At 38.2% G+C, this 21663-nt stretch overlaps 1 protein-coding gene across 12 annotated transcripts in view; it reads left to right on the top strand.

The window, feature by feature from the left end:
• LOC127411912 (neogenin-like) overlaps positions 1-21663 on the top strand; it is a 251656-nt gene that overhangs the window by 94584 nt on the left and 135409 nt on the right. For all 12 annotated transcript variants that reach the window (XM_051647860.1, XM_051647870.1, XM_051647809.1 and 9 more), the window contains exon 2: positions 11665-11982. In XM_051647860.1, coding sequence (XP_051503820.1) covers positions 11665-11982 — 318 coding nt within the window. The remainder of the gene's footprint in view (positions 1-11664; positions 11983-21663) is intronic.

Raw genomic sequence — 21663 nt, forward strand, 5'->3', positions numbered from 1 at the left:
CATGTGACCATTTGCCCCAATGAAAATGTGACAACTTGTCCTAAGAACACAGTTTCATTTGGTTAAAAATCTACATTGCTGTGAAAAATCCTGATTTCTTCTATTTTTGTGTATTTTTCATACTAAATAGTTTTAGATCTATTTAGAGATATAACATAAAACAAAGGCAGCCTGAGTAAACACAAAATACATTTTTCAAATATATATTTTCTTATTGAAGCAAAAAAGTTATCCAACACCTATATCACCCATGTGAAAAACAAACTGCCCCCTTAAACTTAATAGCTGGTTGTGCCACCTTCAGAAGCAACAACTGCAACCAAACGCTTCCGATAACTGGAGATCAGTCTTTCACAACACTGTGGTGGAATTTTGGCAGAACTGCTTTAGTTCAGCCACATTGGAGGGTTTTCGAGCATGAAATGCCCGTTTAAGGTCCTGCCACAGCATCTCCATTGGGTTGGTGGGTGAACTCGGACCCTCTAGGGGGGTCCAGCGGCATGCTCCCCTGTAAGAACATTTTGTACATTTTAAAGTTAAATGCATCAATCTGGTGCAATTTGAGAGCAAAATTAAGAGGCTAGATCTATGAAGAATTTTGTGATCTTGTAAACAATTTTGTGCTCTAGTAGTAATTGAATCATAAACACATTGCTTGTATAGATATGAGTGGTGATGACACGGCAAAAAAGTCACACCCACAAAGCATAAACGAGACGGAGTTTAATGCAGTTCACAAATGGTCAAAACACAAAATCAACTAGAGCATACATTTGAGCCAGGGTTTGACATTAAGCATTGTCATGTGCTTGTCCTCCGGACAAGAAAATTGGTCATTCACTTGTCCGAGTTAAAAAGTTACTTGTCTGGAGAGAAAAAAGTACATTTAAGTTACATGCTCAAGTAACATGTCAAAGTTTATGTTATATATTTTTCTAAAATTATGACCGATGCCCAACTTAATAGTGAACCTATGCAATCAACTCAATTCTCTGCAACAAAAATGTAAACTGCACTGGGTAGGGGAGGAGACTTTTGGCATATGATAATTATTTTATGTCATGTATGGTAGTCAAATAAAGAAAAGCCTCCATTAACAGCAGGGATGCTCACACGTCTATGGAATGAGATCTACTTTTTCATCATGTTATTGCAGCAAGATCTACCATGTACAATAAAGGCTATACATTATCACAATACCAACATTTTTGTAGTCTGTAGTGAAATTTGACCATTCTCAATACCAGCTTCAAAACCACAACAAATAATAACACAAACTAATATGTTAATTATGGAAGAATGGTTTCAATTTCTTAATTATTCAAGACTAGTAAACAGTTAGTAATACAATAACAATAAAAAAGAGCAATGAATAGAAGTAAATACAAAAAATACAAATTAAGACAATTCAGTGCTTATTTTAACAGCTTTAAAAGTTTTTAACAGCAGTAGGCCATCAAATATTCAAGTAAACTTTCAGAATGAAATGCAACATAAAACTACTACTGGTCTTTACTGTATGGTTATAATACATTAATACTTTTTAAAGCTACTAAAGTTACCCAGTCAAGAGCAGTGAGTGTTTTCTTGTTTTCTTGTTTGATTATTATAATGACACACTACACTAGACAGCAGCAGGTCTATAAGCTTACATTTATACTTACAATCTGACATTTTAATACAAAGCCGCTTTTTTATCCGCTGTTTACGTTCACTTTAGACATCACTCTCAGTGTTTGCATGAATACCTCACCAAGACGGGTATTTTGGCGGAATTATGAAATGTGTTCGCGCATTAGTCTTTCTGATAGAGGAGTCATGAACAGTGACCTTTATTGATGCGAGAGAGGCCTGCAGTTTCTTGGATGTTGTCCTTGGCTTTTTGTGACTTCCTGGATGAGTCGTCGCTGTGCTCTTAGAGGAATTTTGGAAGGCCAGCCACTTCTGGGAAGGTTCACTACTGTGCCAAGTTTTCTCCATTTGGAGATAATGGCTCTCACTGTGGTTCTTTGGAGTCCCAGAGCCTTTGAAATAACTTTGTAACCCCCCAGACTGATGAATTTTAATCACCTTTTCCCTCATCATTTCTGGAATTTCTTTCGACCTTGGCATAGTGTGCTGTTGGGTGAGACCTTTTAGCCAACTTCATGCTGCTGAAAAAGTTCTATTTAGGTGTTGATTTGATTGAACAGGGCTGGCAGTAATTTGTCCTGGGTGTGTCTAGTCCAGCTGAACCCCATTATGAATGCAGTTTCATAGATTTGGGGATATAGTAACTTTTTCACACAGGCCCAGTTGGTATTGGATAATTTTTTTGCTTCAACAAATAACATTATCATTTAAAAACTGTATTTTATGTTTACTCAGATTGCCTTTGTTTTATGTTAGAATTTGTTAGAATTTTTGAAACAATTGAGTATGAGATATACACAAAAACAGAAGAAATCAGGACTGCACCTTCATATATATGACCCTTGCCTGAACATAAATGCCAGTGTTGTTTTACTTGTTTACCCAACAGCTATAGCAAAAACAGGACAATACTGGAATAGCAGATACTGTATAATATATAAGTTTGAAAGTTAGAATTAACAAAACTATTCTAATTTAAGAGGGTTTTGAACTAGGTGTTTGAAACCTTCCAAACCACTTCTATAGAAAACACATATTTGTTTAATTCGATTTCTGACTTAAAACTAGATAGTTACTGAGATATAGCCCTGGTGACAACTAGCCTTGGTCTCCCCTATATGTTGGAAATATAACCTTTTCCTGTGACAGGCTCTTTTCCAAAGCCCAAAAGCTTTTTGCTCTCAGTATATTTTTTTAAGCTGAAGGTCAAACCCCTCTAAAGCCCCTTTTACTTCATAACGCAATGCCACAGGCCATTTTCCCCCATTGCTAACAAACTAGAGTGAGGTAGAATTCTGACTAAGAGTACACAAATGTAATTTCCAGATGCGATACTGGTGATTAATAATGGAACTGATATTTAAGCTCAATTCCGTAGGCTGCTGAAAACTCAAAGACTGCTGTGTGTTATTTCAACGTGAGCACTTTTAATCTGGAGCTTTGTTTTGATTATATTATTGTGTTATATTTTCCTATATGCTTGGTGAAATGACCTGAGCCTCATTAAAAGGGGGTCTTGATGGAAAGCACTGCTGCTGTATGATCCGTTGATGGAGAATGGAGGTTGTGTACCTGTCTGGCGCAGCCTGGTCTTTGTGAAAGGGAGACCATTAGGCTTCCTGTTGTGAAGAAACCAGGTACAGGAGCTCTTTGTTTTAGAAGAACTTCTCTATACCTCCCATAGTGCTGTTGTCATGAAAATGCAAAGTTGAATTTCATAACACTGTGCCAGTGCTGCTATTTTATTGTAGTCCCAAGAAATCAAAATGGGAGTTTTGTGGCTTTTAGTCCATGACTGTTTGCTTTGGTCATATACACTGATGAGCCAAAACATTATGACCACTCACATGTGAAGTGAATAACATTGATCATCTCCCAACAAGGGCACATATCAAAGTCTGGGTAGATTAGATGGTAAGCGAACAATCAGTTCTCGTAGTTAATGTGTTGGATGCAGGAGAAATGGGCAGGAGTGACATGAGTGACTTTAACAAGGGTCAAATTGTTATGGCCAGACAACTGGGTCAGCGTCACACAGTGCATCGCACCCTGCTGCGTATGGGGACATACTCATATGTCTTTAACAGTCTGACAGACACTGTATGCAGGTAAATGTCTTTGAATGAGGCTCAGGGCAAATCCTTTTTTCCCCCATATCAGTCTGGCTTCAGAAATTTCTTCTGACTTGAGCTGTGGCTCTAAAGTGCTCTTTGGATGAGAAATAAAATGGATTTCTCAGGACAACTCATACTTATCAAAGAGACAACCTCATTTTCTCTCCGTTGCTTGGACTGCAGGTCTACAGAACATGTTTTCAAGTAAATTCCTGAGCAGAGTGCAAAGCAGAATAGATTAGATTTTTGCCTGTAATGTGTTACCTGACACCACAGATGACTCTCTTCTGTCACTAATAAAAAACAGCATGGTTCTACCATGTGTTTTGGAAATGTGACATGGTAGTGCCATGGTATTTTCTGAACTACCTTAAAATACCATGATTGTACCATGTGATAACATCACTGTACCATGGTACCGCTGAAGTGCTTTTTTTGGAAGGGCTTGTGCCTGTTGGGTAAATGCTTACCGTGTCTTCTCTCGGATTTATGTGTGTCTGTCTGTAACTTTTGCATATTCACACTTGATATTTTCGTATATGACCAGTTAAGAAAATATTTTCATTTTAAAAGATAGTTCGCCAAAAAAAAAAATTTCTGTAATTATTTACTCACCCTCATATTGCTTCAAACCCATATGACCCATATGTGGAACAACATTGGTGAATTTTGTTTGTTTGTCACACAAAGCTATCGTATGACTTCTGGAGACTTGGAATACATTTCACGAGTTGTATGGATCACTTTTATGATACTTATGTGGTGCTTTTTTTTTTTTGCTCCCAATTTGGAATGCCCAATTCCCAATGCACTCTAAGTCCTCGTGGTGGCGTAGTGACTCGCCTCAATCCGGGTGGTGGAGGACGAATCTCAGTTGCCTCCGCGTCTGAGACTGTCAGTCCGCACATCTTATCATGTGGCTCATTGAGCGCGTTACCATGGAGACATAGCACATGTGGAGGCCCATGCCATCCACCGCGGCATCTACGCACGACTCACCACGCACCCCACCGAGAGCGAACCACATTATAGCGACTACGAGGAGGTTACCCCGTGTGACTCTACCCTCCCTAGCAACTGGGCCAATTTGGTTGCTTAGGAGACCTGGCTGGAGTCACTCAGCACGCCCTGGGATCCGAACTCGCAACTCCAGGGGTGGTAGTCAGCGTATTTTACCACTGAGCTACCCAGGACCCCTATGTGTTACTTTTTTTAGTCATTTTGGAGCTTGACTGTTTTTGAATATTCATATTTTTGTGGTGGTAGGGTTAGGGTTTGGGTATGCAAATCTATACTGTTTTGCCGGTTTCTAAACAAAAATATTGATAACACTTAATGAAGTGAAGTGAAATAAGATAAAAAAAAACATTATATATGAAGAATAAAAATGTAAAACTTATTTGTAGTTTAGAAGCCTGGCAGAAAAAAATAGTTAATATTTGAATTAAAAAAAAAAAAAAATAGTTAGATAATCCAGTAATTTTTTCAAAATAAACGTAAAAATCGACCTAATTTGTCCAATTGTAATATATATATATATATTAGGGCTGAAATGATTAATCGACGTTATTGAAAATGTTGTCCAAAAACAAATTATCTAAAAAAATGTTCATTGTCGAATAGTCGTTTGATCTCATTTAACGTAACGAGATCACATGAAACTCTAATGACACGTGAGAGCAGCACTGAGGAGAGGAAGAATTACGCAGCTCACAGATGCACTTTCCAAACAGCTTCAGGTGATGTAGATTGCACAGTATGAGGAAATTATAATGCAAAAATAAGTAAATACAGAAGCACTCTCGTTGTGGAATAAGTAGAGCCGGAGCTGCCATCCCACTGAAGCAAAACTTGTGCGTCAGAGCGTCTTAAAAGGAAACAACACGGCATTATATCTTTAATGCATCCTTTATTAAAGTTCAAATAATAAGGAAGCAGGTCATGTAAATAAGTATAAACTCCGAAACTGGCATTTCTGTGTGCAGTCAGCGCCTCTTCTATGAGTCACGTGAAGTGAACCGATCTAAGGGGGAGAGATTGAAACTGCATCCAGCTGAGGCACATTCTGGGGCAGGCATGCTTGTCCCTCACGCACGCTTGCTGCAGCTAGATTATAATGTGATAGCTCGCCATGAAGTGAATCATAATACATATGTGTTGTGGTGTGTATCTTATCGTGAAGAAAATTGGAAATACGCAGCTTTATTAATAAGAGAGAGTTTGTTTTATTGTGAGTTAAAGATGGATTGAAGTGAACAGAAAGGTGAGAGAGGGAAGTCTTCACCTCATTATACACTGCAACAAAATACGTTTTTGATATGTTTTTGTTTTGGCTTGTTTTCCAATATAAATATCTAAAACTCCTTTAAAAAACAACATACATTTACTTTAACAGCTATACTGCAGAAGACAATAAAATTTAATATTTAAATATTTTAAAATATCTAAAAATCCTTTAAAAAAATGATATGCTGCTACCTGAGAAGCAGCATATAATATATTTAGATTTGCTTTTAGAGAATAGATCATGAATATAAGTATATTTTGATTTTACTGAACTGGCAGATGAATAAACAAGTGAACAAATACACTCATATACAAATACATTCTAAATGCATTCTACAAGTCTAAATATCGAAATATATGTTGTTTCTTAGGTAAATGTATCTTGTTTTAAGGATTTTTAGACAATTTAAATGGAAAACAAGACAAAAACACGATGATAAAAAAAAATTTTTGCAGTTAATTTTTTTTACTGAATTAAACATAATAAAAAGTAATAATTTTCCTTCAATTCTGTGAATGTCATTTAGAGGTATTTTTAAAAGATGATTTTGTCCTCTTTATTATTAGTAAGCACGTTTAATACAACCTTTTAAGTCGGGGTACAATAAGTCTGAATAATCGGTTACGATCTAATGATTAATCGTTGCAATAATCGCCTGAATAGTCGAATAATCGTACTAATAATCGCTAGATTAGTCGAAATTATCAAAATAATCGTTAGTTGCAGCCCTAATATAGATAGATAGATATTAGGACTGTGAATAGATTACATTTTTTAACTAATTAATTACATAGTTTTCTGTAATTAATTGTGATTTATCATGGTACACGGTACATTAAAACAAATATTAAAATGTAATCAAATATATTTACTTCATTCTTTGGCTATAAGAACTTGCAAGAAATTAGTTAGTCATCATTTATTTAATTATTTAAATACGTAGATGTTAAAATGCGTAAATGTATAAATCTAAATGTTCCGTTTTTTGCGGATAGATTTAATTAGACAATTTAGTGCAGGTATAAATCTTTGATAAATGTGTAAGTTTACATGCTATAAAATCAGTGGAAATTATGTAATTAAAAGTTGGGCAAAATCTTTTGCAAATAGGATCAAATGGGCAGAGTCAATTTATATCAGACTTTATTGAAAAGATAAACTAAAGTCTAAATTGCAAAGACATTATAAGACACTATACAGTACATACAGATAAAAAACAAATTGAATGCTTGAATTTAATTTGTGGAAATTTTAAATCTCAAAACTTTTATTTTCCTGGCTGCCGTTTAGCCTCTAAACAGCACACGCTGTTTCTCTGTGAGTGAGCAGTTTGTCCGTATCTCTCCCACACCTGGCTCACCACTTTCATGTAAAGTTCTCATTCTCCGTATAGTAAATCCACCCTTGTGTTTATTATGCCTGTGACATGTTTTGCACCACACAATCAGTTTCTATACAAGGATGTGCAGTTGAATCGTGTGTGTGTACCTCCTGGAGAACTGTATATTGGCTAGTTATGATCACTGATATATCATTCATCCCTAGGTTTAATGCAGATACCTTCGAACCTATGTAAGTAGCCCACCTCTTAATAGATACACCATCTAAATAAAATGTAAGACTACACTAAGGACGTTCCAGACCAACTTACCATGAATACCACTGAGCATTCTCATCTGTATAGCCTGAGCAAGCAGCACATATAATTTTGCTCTTGCTTGAAGGCACTTGGTTTGTCCCTGACATGGTTAAAAGATGCATAGTAGCTTTACATGGTTACTGGTCTATGAAAACTGCTGAAAAGAAGGACAGTTTGAGTCTCTCTTTACAGTGGGACTCTGGAATGTGAGGTCTGAACAGCAGCAGATGGTAGTTTGTTTTGTCTGATGGTAAAATGGGAACTGGGTGAGCCCTGCTGCTCGCCTCCTCTGAGCAAGAGGCGTACAGCCACTAAGATGGTAATGATGAGGCACGCAGTTCTACCGATGCTCTGCTGGAGCATGGTATTCCCTTTTCACCAATGGCACACAGACCTCTCCATCTGTGGAAAACGCTCTGAGATCTCCCTTCATCACTTCTCTGAGAAATCCACACATCTGTGTACTGTGGATGTACCATGGCACAGTGATGGTATCTGAACGGTAGGGCTGCAACTAACGATTATTTTGATAATCGACTAATCTAACGATTATTCAACTATTCGGACGATTATTGCGAAGATTAATCATTAGCTCTTAACCGACTATTAAGCTTGTGCCCCGAATTAAAAGGATGTATTAAACATGCTTACTAGCAAAAGAGGACACCATCATCTTTTAAAAGTACCTCAAAATAAAAAAAAATCCTTTAATTTTTATTAAATTTAATAAAAAAATTAATTGCAAAACAATCCTATTGTTATCAAGTGTTTTTGTCTTGTTTTCCATTTAAAATGATCTAAAATTCCTTTAAACAAGATAGTATAGATTAATAAGTATAGAAGAAGTTCGTGAGGTTGCGTGTGACCAAAATGATGTCATCGCGGCGTTGGCGGAAGTGCACTTTGACTTAACTAGACCCCAATGCATGGGGTCTAGTTAAAATGTCGACTATTCGACATTTTGTCGACAATTTTTTATTGTCGCTGTTGTCGATAACGTCGACTAATCGTTTCAGCCTTACTGAACGGCATAACAGGGTACTTTGATTTATACCAACCAGGATACTGTGAGGTCAACAGGTGTGGTCATAAAAATACCTTAAACAGTTTTCCTTTATGGGGGTAAGGTCATAAATGGTTTAAAGATAAACCGATCATCACCTGTAGATTTTTGCCCATATTACATGCAATGCAGAATCTAGGTAAACACTGCTTTCTTACCGGCTTGTTATGCAAATGCCTCTTTATTTTTTTGATGTAAGAAGCAGAGAGTAATTCTATGATTTCAAGTCTCATGTGAAGTAATTCTCTTGTGTTGTCAGATTTTTTAAATAAGCTGATTTTTGGTAGTCATTAGCATATTGGCATATGTAAACATACTCAATGTTCACATTGGACTATGTGTGTCCTTAAAACATTGGTTGTACCACGGTACCATGTACCATTGGTTGATACCACTTAGTGATGTTTGCTAGCAAATCTTTAAAAATACAATTCCTTGATGAAGATATTATTTGAGAAAGCTGTACGACTGTTACCACTGGACTATGAAGTGCTTAAGATGTTTTTGAACAGAACGTGCATGAGCAAATATTACATGAACTACAGGAAACTATTTGAGGATAGTCAAAGGTTTGCCAGAGAGTGCAATTAGGTTTTATAGCAGGAGAACGACAGAGCCAACAAAAGCAGCTGTATAGCTCCCTTCACTGTTTCTGTAGAAGCATGAATAAGTGCTTAGTTCCAGGAGACATCTCTAAGTGGACACAGGGTTGACCACAATTACTACCCACAGCCCCGTGAAACTTCCTATCAGACCGGCACCCCCAAACTCATTACTGGAGACTTTAAGAGTGTCAGGGATTGGAAATAGGCCACTATTATGCAAACGGTCCATGGTGAGGTCTGATACTCTATGCAAGTATGCAAACTGAATGATTTGCAAGTATGCAATCACAGGTCAGAGTCAGAGAATGCTACAAATCCATTAATTTCAATGAGAATGTTGTTTTGCAAGGACGTAGATGAAAAACAAAAGAAAACTGACCCTATAAGATGGTCACAGAATTGTACACCAATGCCCGCTATTGTGCCTCTGTAGCACGGCGTTCTCTAATATAAATTGCATTTTGACACATTTTGTAAGGCGTTGAGCGTGCCTATGCACCGAAAGCTCTGACATTTGACGGATTGGAATCGTAAGATGCGTTTTTAGCATGTAGAAAGAGCCCTCACACCATCCCAGATGTGTATGACTTTCTTTCTTCTGCAGAACACAAACAGAGATTATTAAAAAGAATATCTCCGCTCTGTTGTCCTTACAATGCAAGTGAATGGTGACCAAACATTTAAAGCTCCAAAAATCACATAAAGGCCACTTAAAAGTAATCCATCCGACTCCAGTGGTTAAATCCAAGTCTTCAGAAGTGATATGATAGGTGTGGGTGAGAAACAGATCAATATTTAAGTCCTGTTTACTTTTAAATCTCCACTTTCACTTTCACATTCTTTCACAATTTGAAAGTGAAAGTGGAGATTTATGGCAAAAAAGGACTTAAATATTGATCTGTTTCTCACACACACCTTTCATATCCCTTTTGAAGACTTGGATTTAACCACTGGAGTCTTCTGGATTACTTTTATGTGGCCTTTATGTAATTTTATAGGTCCAAAGGTCTGATCACCATTAATTTGAATTGTAAAGACCTACAGAGCTGAGATATTCTTCTAAAAATCTTACTTTGTGTTCAGCAGAAGAAAGGAAGTCATACACATTTGGGATGGCATGAGGGTGAATAAATGATGAGAGAATTTTCATTTTTGGGTGAACTATCCCTTTAAATTGAGCTTGTGTAGCTAGAAGTGTCAGCGTTCACATACTTGCAAAGAGTATGTTTCTTCCTTAACTTTCACAGCTATTGTGTTTTCTCTATGTCCTTCCAACGTACGTGTGCAGTGCTCTCTAACAGATATATACTGTAGTAGTATTGTAGTAAATATAGTGTATAGGCACCCTGAAATTGAGCTTGAATTGCTAGAAGATTTTGCGTGCACATTGGCCCAAGAGCGTATGTAGAGTGACCTACATTAGCAGTATAATCCCAGACATTGACCTCTGAGTTCAAATGGCGATTTACTAGTCTTATGCTGGCCCTAGTCTGGTCAGCTCTTTGTAGTTTTGCCATAAACCCAGGATGCCTGGCCGAGTTGCATTCAGCTATATTTAGCATTCAACTCATCATTTGGTGCAGTGTTTAAAAACAAGCTCATTATTCAAATCCAATCCACGAAGTACAGATAATTCAAGTTATTTATTTAAACAATGACTCTCGGGGCCAAGATTTTGAATAATTTATGAGGACAAATGCAAAGTAATTGCACTTAGTTTGACTTTTTGCTTCAGACTTATCTGCTTAAACCTCCATTTCCTATGAGTATGCCAATATTACAAAAATATTCAAATGTATCTTGATGTCCAGGGGCTCTGCCTGCAATTTTACTTTCATAATTAACATGATTTATAATGTTTTTGCTCATTGTTATCCTCCTATCCACCCCAACGTTTGGTTACATTATTTAGGGCATTGGTAATAAAAGTTTTGACATTTGATTGAATGTGTTTGGCTCTCATATGAAAGGATCAAATAAATATTGGGATAAATGAATGTTGAAATATGTGAAATATTTGGAATATAAGCCCACAAGCCAGGCCATGCCCCTCATCCATATGGACTTAATTTTAATTGCGTTATGCAATGATCCAAATACCTCCTTTTATTAAATCTGTAACCTTTTAACCAGTTCAGTGTAATATCAGTGCGTCATACTGTATGAAATGGATCCAGTTCTGATTTTAAAGGTTAACTCTTTTACACTTTTTTTGGTGAAATCAACCTACTAATGGCTTGCTTACATATATAGTTGTCTCTGCATATTAAGCTGAAATAACAAAAATGTTTTAACATCACCCTTAACCTCTTCTTCTTTCGTAGGCTCAACAGTGAGGAGTTTCAGCCCGTTTTGGTTCTCCGTAGAGCCCTCAGACACACTAGCGGTGCGGGGAGCGCCGGCACTGCTCAACTGCACAGTCCACAGCGAGACCCCTGCTAAGATCGAGTGGAAGAAGGATGGCTCTTTCCTCAACCTGGCATCAGATGATCACAGACAGGTCCTGGCAGACGGATCGCTCCTCATTAGCTCAGTAGTGCACTCTAAACACAATAAACCTGATGAAGGGGTTTACCAGTGCGTGGCCACTATAGACAACCTGGGCACCATCCTCAGCCACACAGCTAAACTCAGTGTAGCAGGTAAGACACTCACATATGGCTTGATTCACAAGTGTAAGAGTGGCTAAGTGTCCAAATTCTTTTTGGGGTCACTGTATATTGCGTTTCTCTTTTTAATCCTCATCATACTTACATAAAACATAAGCATGAGCATTAGCATGTACTTTGAAGATGGACTAAAAAGGGAGAGAGGTCTGTTTGTCCGTCCTATATCTGTCCTTCAGTTGACTTCAATAAAGCGGTCAGGGCGTCCGTTCTCTCTGATGCTGCACCATTGCTGTAACTGTTGTGAGAGCAGGTATGTTTGGCAGTACAGCGGCTGCTATATTGGGCCCTTTGAGTTGAAATGAAAGTGACCTTGTTTCATTTGCAGGAGGCAAGCAGCGGGGATTATGAGGTGTTTGAGTTGGGTCTTACCCTGAAATTCAATTTGCTGTCGAAAAAGGAATGCAATTAAGCTACATCAAACCTTCTAGAGTCGACTGTATTACCTCACAGAAATTGCTCTGATGTTTTGCTCAAGAAGTCATAGACAGACGCTTATTTCAAGCAGCACAGTGTTTTTCCCTTGTGGAAGTTTTTACAAAACTGGCATGAAATGCATGCGGGAAGTTTTTTTTATTGGTCTTTTTAAAGGGGTATTCTTGGTTTTCTGATGCAAAACACCATGTCTGTTCACAGTGAATGGTGTTTCAATAGATCTCCCACTAGTGTTTTTTTTTTTTTTGGACTTCCTGTGTAAAGACGAAATTACAACTGAGATATCTTTGATTCTCAGTTCTTTCTCCTAGACACTAATGAGATTAAATGAAGAGCAAGTGGAGACCTTTACAAATCTCCTGCTTCTCAGATTTTACTTTTGAGAAGAGAAGATATCTCATCTACATCACAAACAGAGTTGTGTTCAGCTTCGTCAAGATGCCAAAGTCTGTTATCAAAAGTCAGAGATTTTGATATGAATTCAAATATTTGTCATCAGATTCCTTCAAGACAAAGTTATCTGAGCTACAGGATGCTATCCACATAATGTTATAGCTCTATACTCTTACTGTATTTAAACAATTACCTCATTCATTTCTTTTTTTTTTTCAGAGGAATTTTAGGGGAGATAAAACTGATATTTCAGTTAAACTTAAAGGGATAGTTCACCCAAAATTGAAAATTCTGTCATCATTTACCCACCCTCATGACATCCCAGATAATTATGACTTTCTTTCTTCTGCTGAACTCAAATGAAGATTCTTGTAAGAATATCTCAGCTCTGTAGATCCATACAATGTCAACAGGGTCCAAAACTTTGAAGCTCAAAAAGCACATAAAGGCAGCATAAAAGTAATCCATATGACTCAAGTGGTTAAATCCATGTCTTCAGAAGTGAAATGATAGGTGTGGGTGAGAAACAGATCAATATTTAAAGGTGCTGTAAGTGATTTCACCTGTTCTACTTCCACAAGACTGAGCTGTTGGATTAGCCACGCCCCTTTTGTCCAAAACCCGCACTCCAAAGATACCAAAATTAGCTTTATTGAGAGCAGAAACGATTGTTAAAAACAACAGCTGCAAAAGCATGCCCTCAACTGACAACTGTTATGAATGCATTATGCCTCAATATTTCGCTGCAACTACAGTACTATGAGAACATGCAAAATGATTGACAGGCAGAAAGCGTCATTGTGAAATTTTTTTGTTAGCTGTTTACAAAGTCTACAGCTGTCACTGAGACCAGTGACAGATCTCAGGACACTTATTTTATTAATATCTTTCAGGGAGTAGGAAAATCTTTTGCATACCTTTCCATGAAAAAATCACTTGCAGCACCTTTAAGTCCTTTTTTCTATAAATTCTGCTCCCTGCCCAGTAGGTGGCGATATGGACGAAAAATGTGAATCGCATAAAACAAAAGAAGAAGAACTATTAGGAGAGAAGGTCACTAAGGAGGATTGTTTAAAAATAAAGATGTATAGGGAAAAAAATCTTAAATATTGATCTGTTTCTCACACACACCTATCATATCACTTCTGAAGACATGGATTAAACCACTAAATTAATATGGATTACTTTTATGCTGCCTTTATGTAATTTTTGGAGCTTCAAAGTTTTGGACTGTGATGACTTGCATTTATGGACCAACAGTGCTGAAATATTCTTCTAAAAATCATTTGTGGCATAATGTTGATTACCACAAAAAATCCTTCTTTTCTTAAAAAAAGAGAGGAAAAAAACGAGGTTACATTGTGACACAATGGAAGTAAATGAGGTCAATTTTTGGAGGGTTGAAAGGAACGGTTCACCCAAAAAGGATAATACTCTCATCATTTACTCACCCTCAGTCTACAAAGTGTGGTGGGATTAGCTGAGCGCATCACCCACATCAAACTCCCTGACCTGCAGTCCATCTACAACAAACGATGCTGGACCAAAGCCAGGAAGATCATGAAAGACCTCAGCCATCCTAATAATGGACTCTTCTCTTTGTTGCGGTCAGGGAAACGCTTCCGCTCCCTGATGGCCAAAACAGAGAGAATGAGAAGGAGCTTCTATCCCCAGGCCATCCGTGTCCTGAACCAAGGACAACACCAGGACTAGGTTCACTATTCAATTGTATCGTAAACTGTGGGGAGAAAAGTCGTACCAAGAATTTCACTACATGTCGTACTGTGTATGGTTATGTATGTGACCAATAAAACTTGAAACTTGCCGTCTAAATCTCGTATGACTTTCTTTCTTCTGTGGAATGCAAACAAAGATATTTTGAAGGAGATATGTAGCAAATACAGCATACTAAAGCGTTAAGAGTGTGGCTTCACTTCTCAAAGTGAGTATTTTACAGATAACGATTACGGATTGGCCCTATTCACTCCTGTTGTAAAGGCCGGTTTATACTTCTAATCTACGGCGTAGGCTCTGCGTAGTGGCCAACACGGTGGTTTGCATTTACAGTTCTGCGTCATTTTGCGAGTACACAACCAAAATGCTATTGTATTGAGAGAAAATGCCTTAATTTCTGAAATAACTGTTCATTTCATTAATAAACAAAAGCAAAGGCTATTTACTAAATTATTGAAACAAGAAAAACGATTTCATCAAAGTATGTAGAATTTAGGTACATATTATTTATTATACGATGTTGCCTGTAATGCAGGGAGACAATAAATCAGGTATATACTGTATAATTGCTTTTGACGAGCTTAAATAATAATAAATAAATAATGTGGCATACTTTGACGCTCCGTGCTGAAAAGTTTTAATTAATCAATAACTGCTTGCTTGACCAACACACAATGGGTGTCGTTTTATACAAATTGAGATAGGAGTTGAAATTATATTCTTGAATATAATTTGAGCTTTTTCAGCTGTTTTGTCCTACATTGTGCATTTAGACACCTTGATAAAGAGCAGATTTGTTTGTAATAGGAGCACAAATGGGGTCTGAGGTGTTTTGTGCTATTTAAATTTGAAAACAGCAGAATGAAAGCCGCCCTTCTCCATTTGCACTCCCATGAATTGTATTCTCGCTGAGAATGTGATCCGTCTGCTGTGGCTGACAGGCATGTAATAAAAAGGTTAATTGTCGCATCTATGCTGTGGGTCATTACAATGCCATTGTGCTGGAAAAAGTGCTGCTGCCGCCACAACCTGTGCGATGTAACGACAAGAATTGCAGCAGTATGCCATCAAATGCAAGCACAATTTTCATGATGGATGGAAGAAAATCTTGTTCCACCCTCTGTCAGATGTGGGGGGGGGGGGGGGGGGTTTCTTTAAATTTTTCTTCCCATTTTGCACATAACATGAATATATCAAATCAAATCAAATCACTTTTATTGTCACACAGCCATATACACAAGTGCAATGGTGTGTGAAATTCTTGGGTGCAGTTCCAGTTCCAGTTATATGTGTTCTATGATGAAAAAAGTGTACATTTTCACACAGTGCTGTCACGCTGTATATTCAATTAACGCATTCAGCTTTAATCTACATTAATTTGTGTGTTGGATTTCATGGACACAATGTTCTTCACTTGGAGTTCGAAGATAGATACAGTCCGGGGAAGTTTGTTGTAACACATTTAGTGTAGTGTTGATAATCTTGTTTATTGCCTATTAACAATTACAAATAGGTAATAGATCAATACGGATGTCCGAGGTGCTAAAAATTAGAAATGTTGTAAAAATCTAATTTAAAGCAAGCTTGTCATGTTCGTAGAAATGTTAACTTTGTGTCTGTTGGTTTTATACATTTTTGAAAAACATTTATAGCATTTTCTACAAATAAATAAATGATTTAATGACTAAAAAAAGTCATGTGGTGTAACCATGTTTTATTAATGGAATACATTTTCAAGTCACAAAAATCAATAATTTTCTTAGAGTTTCTCCATTTGACATGAACAAAATGTGCCTTTTCATAAAATGTCAAAATATCAGATTTTTTTTTTAAACTTCATGTAGAGTCATAAGGGTTTGTTTTATATATTTATTTTTACTTTTTTTTTGTTTTTGTTTTTTTTTGTGGACACGACCACAAAATGGTTACCTGCGTGGTTATACCATCAGACTTTAATTTGGTGCAAGTTTTTCAAATATTAACAACATTTTAACAAAAGTGTATCAAAGCCTATTTTTTTAAGGAAAAAAATTATAAAAGTTTATTTTAAACAACTTTATATTTCATTTATTTATTTATTATTATTATTATTGCAGTCTCCAGATGGTTACACCGACATACACTATATTGCCAAAAGTATTAGCTCATCTGCCTTTAGACGCATATGAACTTAAGTGACATCCCATTCTTAATCCATAGGGTTTAATATGACGTCGGCCCACCCTTTGCAGCTATAACAGCTTCAACTCTTCTGGGAAGGCTTTCCACAAGGTTTAGGAGTGTGTTTATGGGAATTTTTGACCATTCTTCCAGAAGTGCATTTGTGAGGTCAGACACTGATGTTGGATGAGAAGGCCTGGCTCGCAGTCTTCGCTCTAATTCATCCCAAAGGTGCTCTATCGGGTTGAGGTCAGGACTCTGTGCAGGCCAGTCAAGTTCTTCCACACCAAACTCGCTCATCCATGTCTTTATGGACCTTGCTTTGTGCACTGGTGCGCAGTCATGTTGGAACAGGAAGGGGCCATCCCCAAACTGTTCCCACAACGTTGGGAGCATGGAATTGTCCAAAATCTCTTGGTATGCATTCAGAGTTCCTTTCACTGGAACTAAGGGGCCAAGCCCAGCTCCTGAAAAACAACCCCACACCATAATCCCCCCTCCACCAAACTTCACAGTTGGCACAATGCAGTCAGACAAGTACCATTCTCCTGGCAACCGCCAAACCCAGACTCGTCCATCAGATTGCCAGATGGAGAAGCGTGATTCGTCACTCCAGAGAACGCGTCTCCACTGCTCTAGAGTCCAGTGGTGACGTGCTTTACACCACTGCATCCGACGCTTTGCATTGCACTTGGTGATGTATGGCTTGGATGCAGCTGCTCGGCCATGGAAACCCATTCCATGAAGCTCTCTACGCACTGTTCTTGAGCTAATCTGAAGGCCACATGAACTTTGGAGGTCTGTAGCGATTTACTCTGCGGAAAGTTGGCGACCTCTGCGCAGTATGCGCCTCAGCATCCGCTGTCATTTTACGTGGCCTACCACTTCGTGGCTGAGTTGCTGTCATTCCCAGTCGCTTCCACTTTGTTATAATACCACTGACAGTTGACTGTGGAATATTTAGTAGTGAGGAAATTTCACGACTGGACTTGTTGCACAGGTGGCATCCTATCACAGTACCACGCTGGAATTCACTGAGCTCCTGAGAGCGGCCCATTCTTTCACAAATGTTTGTAGAAGCAGTCTGCATGCCTAGGTGCTTCATTTTATACACCTGTGGCCATGGAAGTGATTGGAACACCTGAATTCAATTATTTGGATGGGTGAGCAAATACTTTTGGCAATATAGTGTATTTTACTTTAAGCCCCAGAAAAAACATCAAAATGATGAACTCAAAAAAAAAAAAACACTTGTTCATCATAGTAGAGATGTATTCAAGTTAGTTGTTTTGTGTGAATTGCATTTTTAATGTTTTTTATTTTATTTTTTTTAAAAAGCTTATAAGATCCAGACCAAAAAAGGAGTGTCACATCATTGACCCAAATGTTATTTATTGTTCTGAACTCGCTCATTTTTTTTTTTTTTTTTTTTTTTTAAGGATTTCACTATTTAGTAGTGAAGAAGCAGCTTTTAGGAGCAACAATTGACAGCAAAATAAATAATTGATCTGACATTTATAAGTGACATCTGTGCTTCTCTCTTGAAAAGGCGCCACACATATAAAAAAAGCCTCTTTATTATCTCATTGCACCACTGAGGCAGTGGCCGTAACGTACGTATTCGTTCAGAGAGGGATTAGCCATGGCCTTGGTGCAGTAAGGCTATTTGTATTCGTGTAGCATCAGTGTGAGATGGCAGGGCAGAGAGCAAGACGTGGGTAATGGGAATTGTCTCGCTCGTGCTGCCACATAGTGCGCAGCACACTTTGAACCTAAACCCCGGGGGGGTGCTGGTTGCGGGCTGTTGCACAAGCTGCCAAGGAGAACACCTGAAATGAAAGAGCTTGTTTGTATGCTATTCCATCACTGGTACTCTGGAGGAACTCTGCTGCAGTTCTCTGAGCATTTTAACTGCTTCTGTCTTGCACAATGAGAAGAAGGGAGAGCTTCAGAAGATCAGACAACTGAGCTGTGTAGAATCACCATTGGTGGTCAGTGGATTTCTTATGATGATCTGAAGGACCAAAGAGATATTTGATTACTTATTTAAAGGTGAAGTGCACATTTCTGAGCCACTAACGTCATCACATGAAATAGAGTGCAACAGTTGGGTTCCAGAGGTAAAAATCCTATTCATTTCCTCCACTATGGAGTACATTTTTAATGATGACTCATAATTCTTCATGGCAAAAAGTTCATGGCTTAGAACTCTTATGCTGGATTTTATGAAATCCCTATGGGAAAATAATTAATGGGAAAAAATATTTCCGGAACAAGACTGCTGACAAAGTAGATGGGCAATGTTGTACTCTATCACTTCCATTTACCACCACTCTTATAACGGTATGTTGTATATCTGTAGAAGTTGATGGCTTTTTGTTTTTTTGCTGTATAAACAGGGCATGCTTCATGTCAAACAAACTGATCTGGGGTCAGGATGTAACACTTATTCCAGACTCTTTACCTAAACCCACCCCCATAACCTCCGCTCACCCTACTCCATCCATTGCAAATTCCTGTGACCTTTGCTTGAACAGGGTTGTACCATTCCCCAAGCAGTCTGCTGCTCTCTCAATCAATCAGTGATTCATTCCACACCTCTTTGCCTCAGTGCCACCCCCCACTGCGGACCGCTGCCAAACAATCAAATTTAAACAACACAAACTACTATGAATTTAAAATACTGGAGGTTTTCAGACATGTTTCATTTTGTGCTTGTTTCGATACAAATAGTTGTTGTCCGGTTTGATGGACAAAGCTGTGTTGTTGTTTATGCTGTACTCCATTCAATTCGGGAAAGTTGAAATTTCCAACTTCCTACTTGGAAACCCATAGGACAGTTTTATCGCTCAGAGGTTGCATATGTGCTTGGATGGTTTGAGTCATACCTCGTGGGCAGATCCTTCAAGCTCACCTGGAGAGGAGAGTTGTCCAAGTCAAACCAGCTGACCACTGGTGTTCCTTAGAGATCAGTGCTTGGACCCCTCCTCTTCTCGATCTACACTACATCACTCGGACCTAACATGAAGGCACCTGGTTTCTATGCTACAGAGATGATACCCAGCTATACCTGTCATTCCAGCCTGACGACCTCACCATCTCAACTCTTATCTCTGCGTGCCTTTCGGAGATCTCAGCCTGGATGAAGGAATGTCACCTACAGCTCATCCTTGCCAAGACAGAACTTCTCGTGTTCCCAGCCAACGTGTCTGTTGACCACAACCTCTCTATTCATCTTTGTTCAACTACGCTAACACCAACCAAGACAGCCTGGAACTTGGGAGTGGTGGATGACCAGCTTAACTTCAATCTGCCAAAGTTTCAACAAATGTCCAGTCTTGCAGGTTCGTGCGTTACAACATCAGGAAAATTAGACTTTTCCTGTCTGATTTTGCTACATAGCACCTGATCCAAGCTCTCGTCATTTTAAGACAGGTCTACTGTAATGCCCTGCTGGCCAGTCTGCCAGCTAGTACGATTGCACTGCAGATGGTCCAGAGCTCTGCAGTGCGTCTAGTCTTCAGTGAGCCAAATAGGGCTCACGTCACCCCTTTCTTGATTTCACTCCACTGGCTTCCAGGGCCTGTTATAGAGCAAATTTAGTGTCTTGAGTCAGCAACACAAGCTCTGTTCCAGACCTAGTAAGCTGCCTCGCTGTCTACTGGTTACATAGGCAGCTGCCAAGGCAGCATCCTAACATCTGCTTTTGTGTTCCATGAAAGAAGGGAAAGCCACACGTGTTTGGAATGATATGTGGAATGATATAAATTGCTGTCAAGGTAGGCAGCACATTAGGATTTGGACCAAAGCAACAGACATCTCTCTGAGAGTAATATTCACAAAATATCTGGAAGGGAACAGAAAGTTCCATGGTTAATGTTGGCCAGAGCACAGTATTCCAGTGACCTCAGTGTGGACTGGCATTGAGTATGAGCTCTCAGGGCTGTCTTTGGATCTGTCTTTTGGATTGGCTGCTCTTGTGGCTTTCAGCAGTGCACACTGTGCAGTGAATTTTAAGCATGATGCTTGTCTCTGCTGTGAACAAGCCAGCAACATTTGTGCTTGTGTAAACAGACTCAAGCACAGACAGTATAAGGAGATGGAAACTGACCACTAATAGAAAAATGAAGTGAGAAATTGCAACTCTTAATATGGCGACTGTAGGACAGAAAGTCATGCCTTTCGATCTAAAGAGCCATTCGTCTTATTGCCAAAAGCATCATCTGGTGAACATTAACTGGACCAACTTGAATGCAGTTTTTCAGTCTGAATCGAGGTAACAAAGCAAAAATGTTGATATAATTTGTCTGAAGTTATTAGTGACACAGTAGCAGACTCATATGGCCTTCAAGTTTTCCAAGTTGGACAGTCATAGAGTGCGTTTACATGTACGTTCTTCCACTGATTATGCTTAAGCCAACAATGTGTAAGGCCATTAAAAACACCTTAAATGGTGTTCTTATATCAGGGTAAGGTAATAAATGCTTTAAGCAAAAAACAATCGACAGACATCGATTTTTGCAAATTTTATGTCACATGTAAACACCGGCATTCTTACCAGTTTTTCCAATGTGCATAAGTGTTGTGCACATGCTTGTTTAAGTTTTGGCATCAAAAGCAGTGAATAATCTGGTGATTTTAAATCTTATGAAATTGTGGGTTTCTTTTGTTGTTGGTTTTTTTGAATAAGATGATTTTGGATAGTTATCAGTATTTTGCTGTGCATGTCAATGCACTCATTTAGACTTGTCAGGCATTGAAGTTGGAAAAAGAATACAGAAGAAGCCAAACCAAAACAAATAAACAATGAAAAATGGCAAAAGTTCTTTTTTCTGTTGTACTAGTGTATAAGAAAATGTGAATACACCTGCATTACTTGTACACAACATTTGTTATTTATTTATGGATTCATAGTCAACAAATAAAGTAAAACAT

The sequence above is a fragment of the Myxocyprinus asiaticus genome, chromosome 2, assembly GCF_019703515.2.
Source record: "Myxocyprinus asiaticus isolate MX2 ecotype Aquarium Trade chromosome 2, UBuf_Myxa_2, whole genome shotgun sequence".
In the NCBI taxonomy this organism is placed as follows: Eukaryota; Metazoa; Chordata; class Actinopteri; order Cypriniformes; family Catostomidae; genus Myxocyprinus; species Myxocyprinus asiaticus.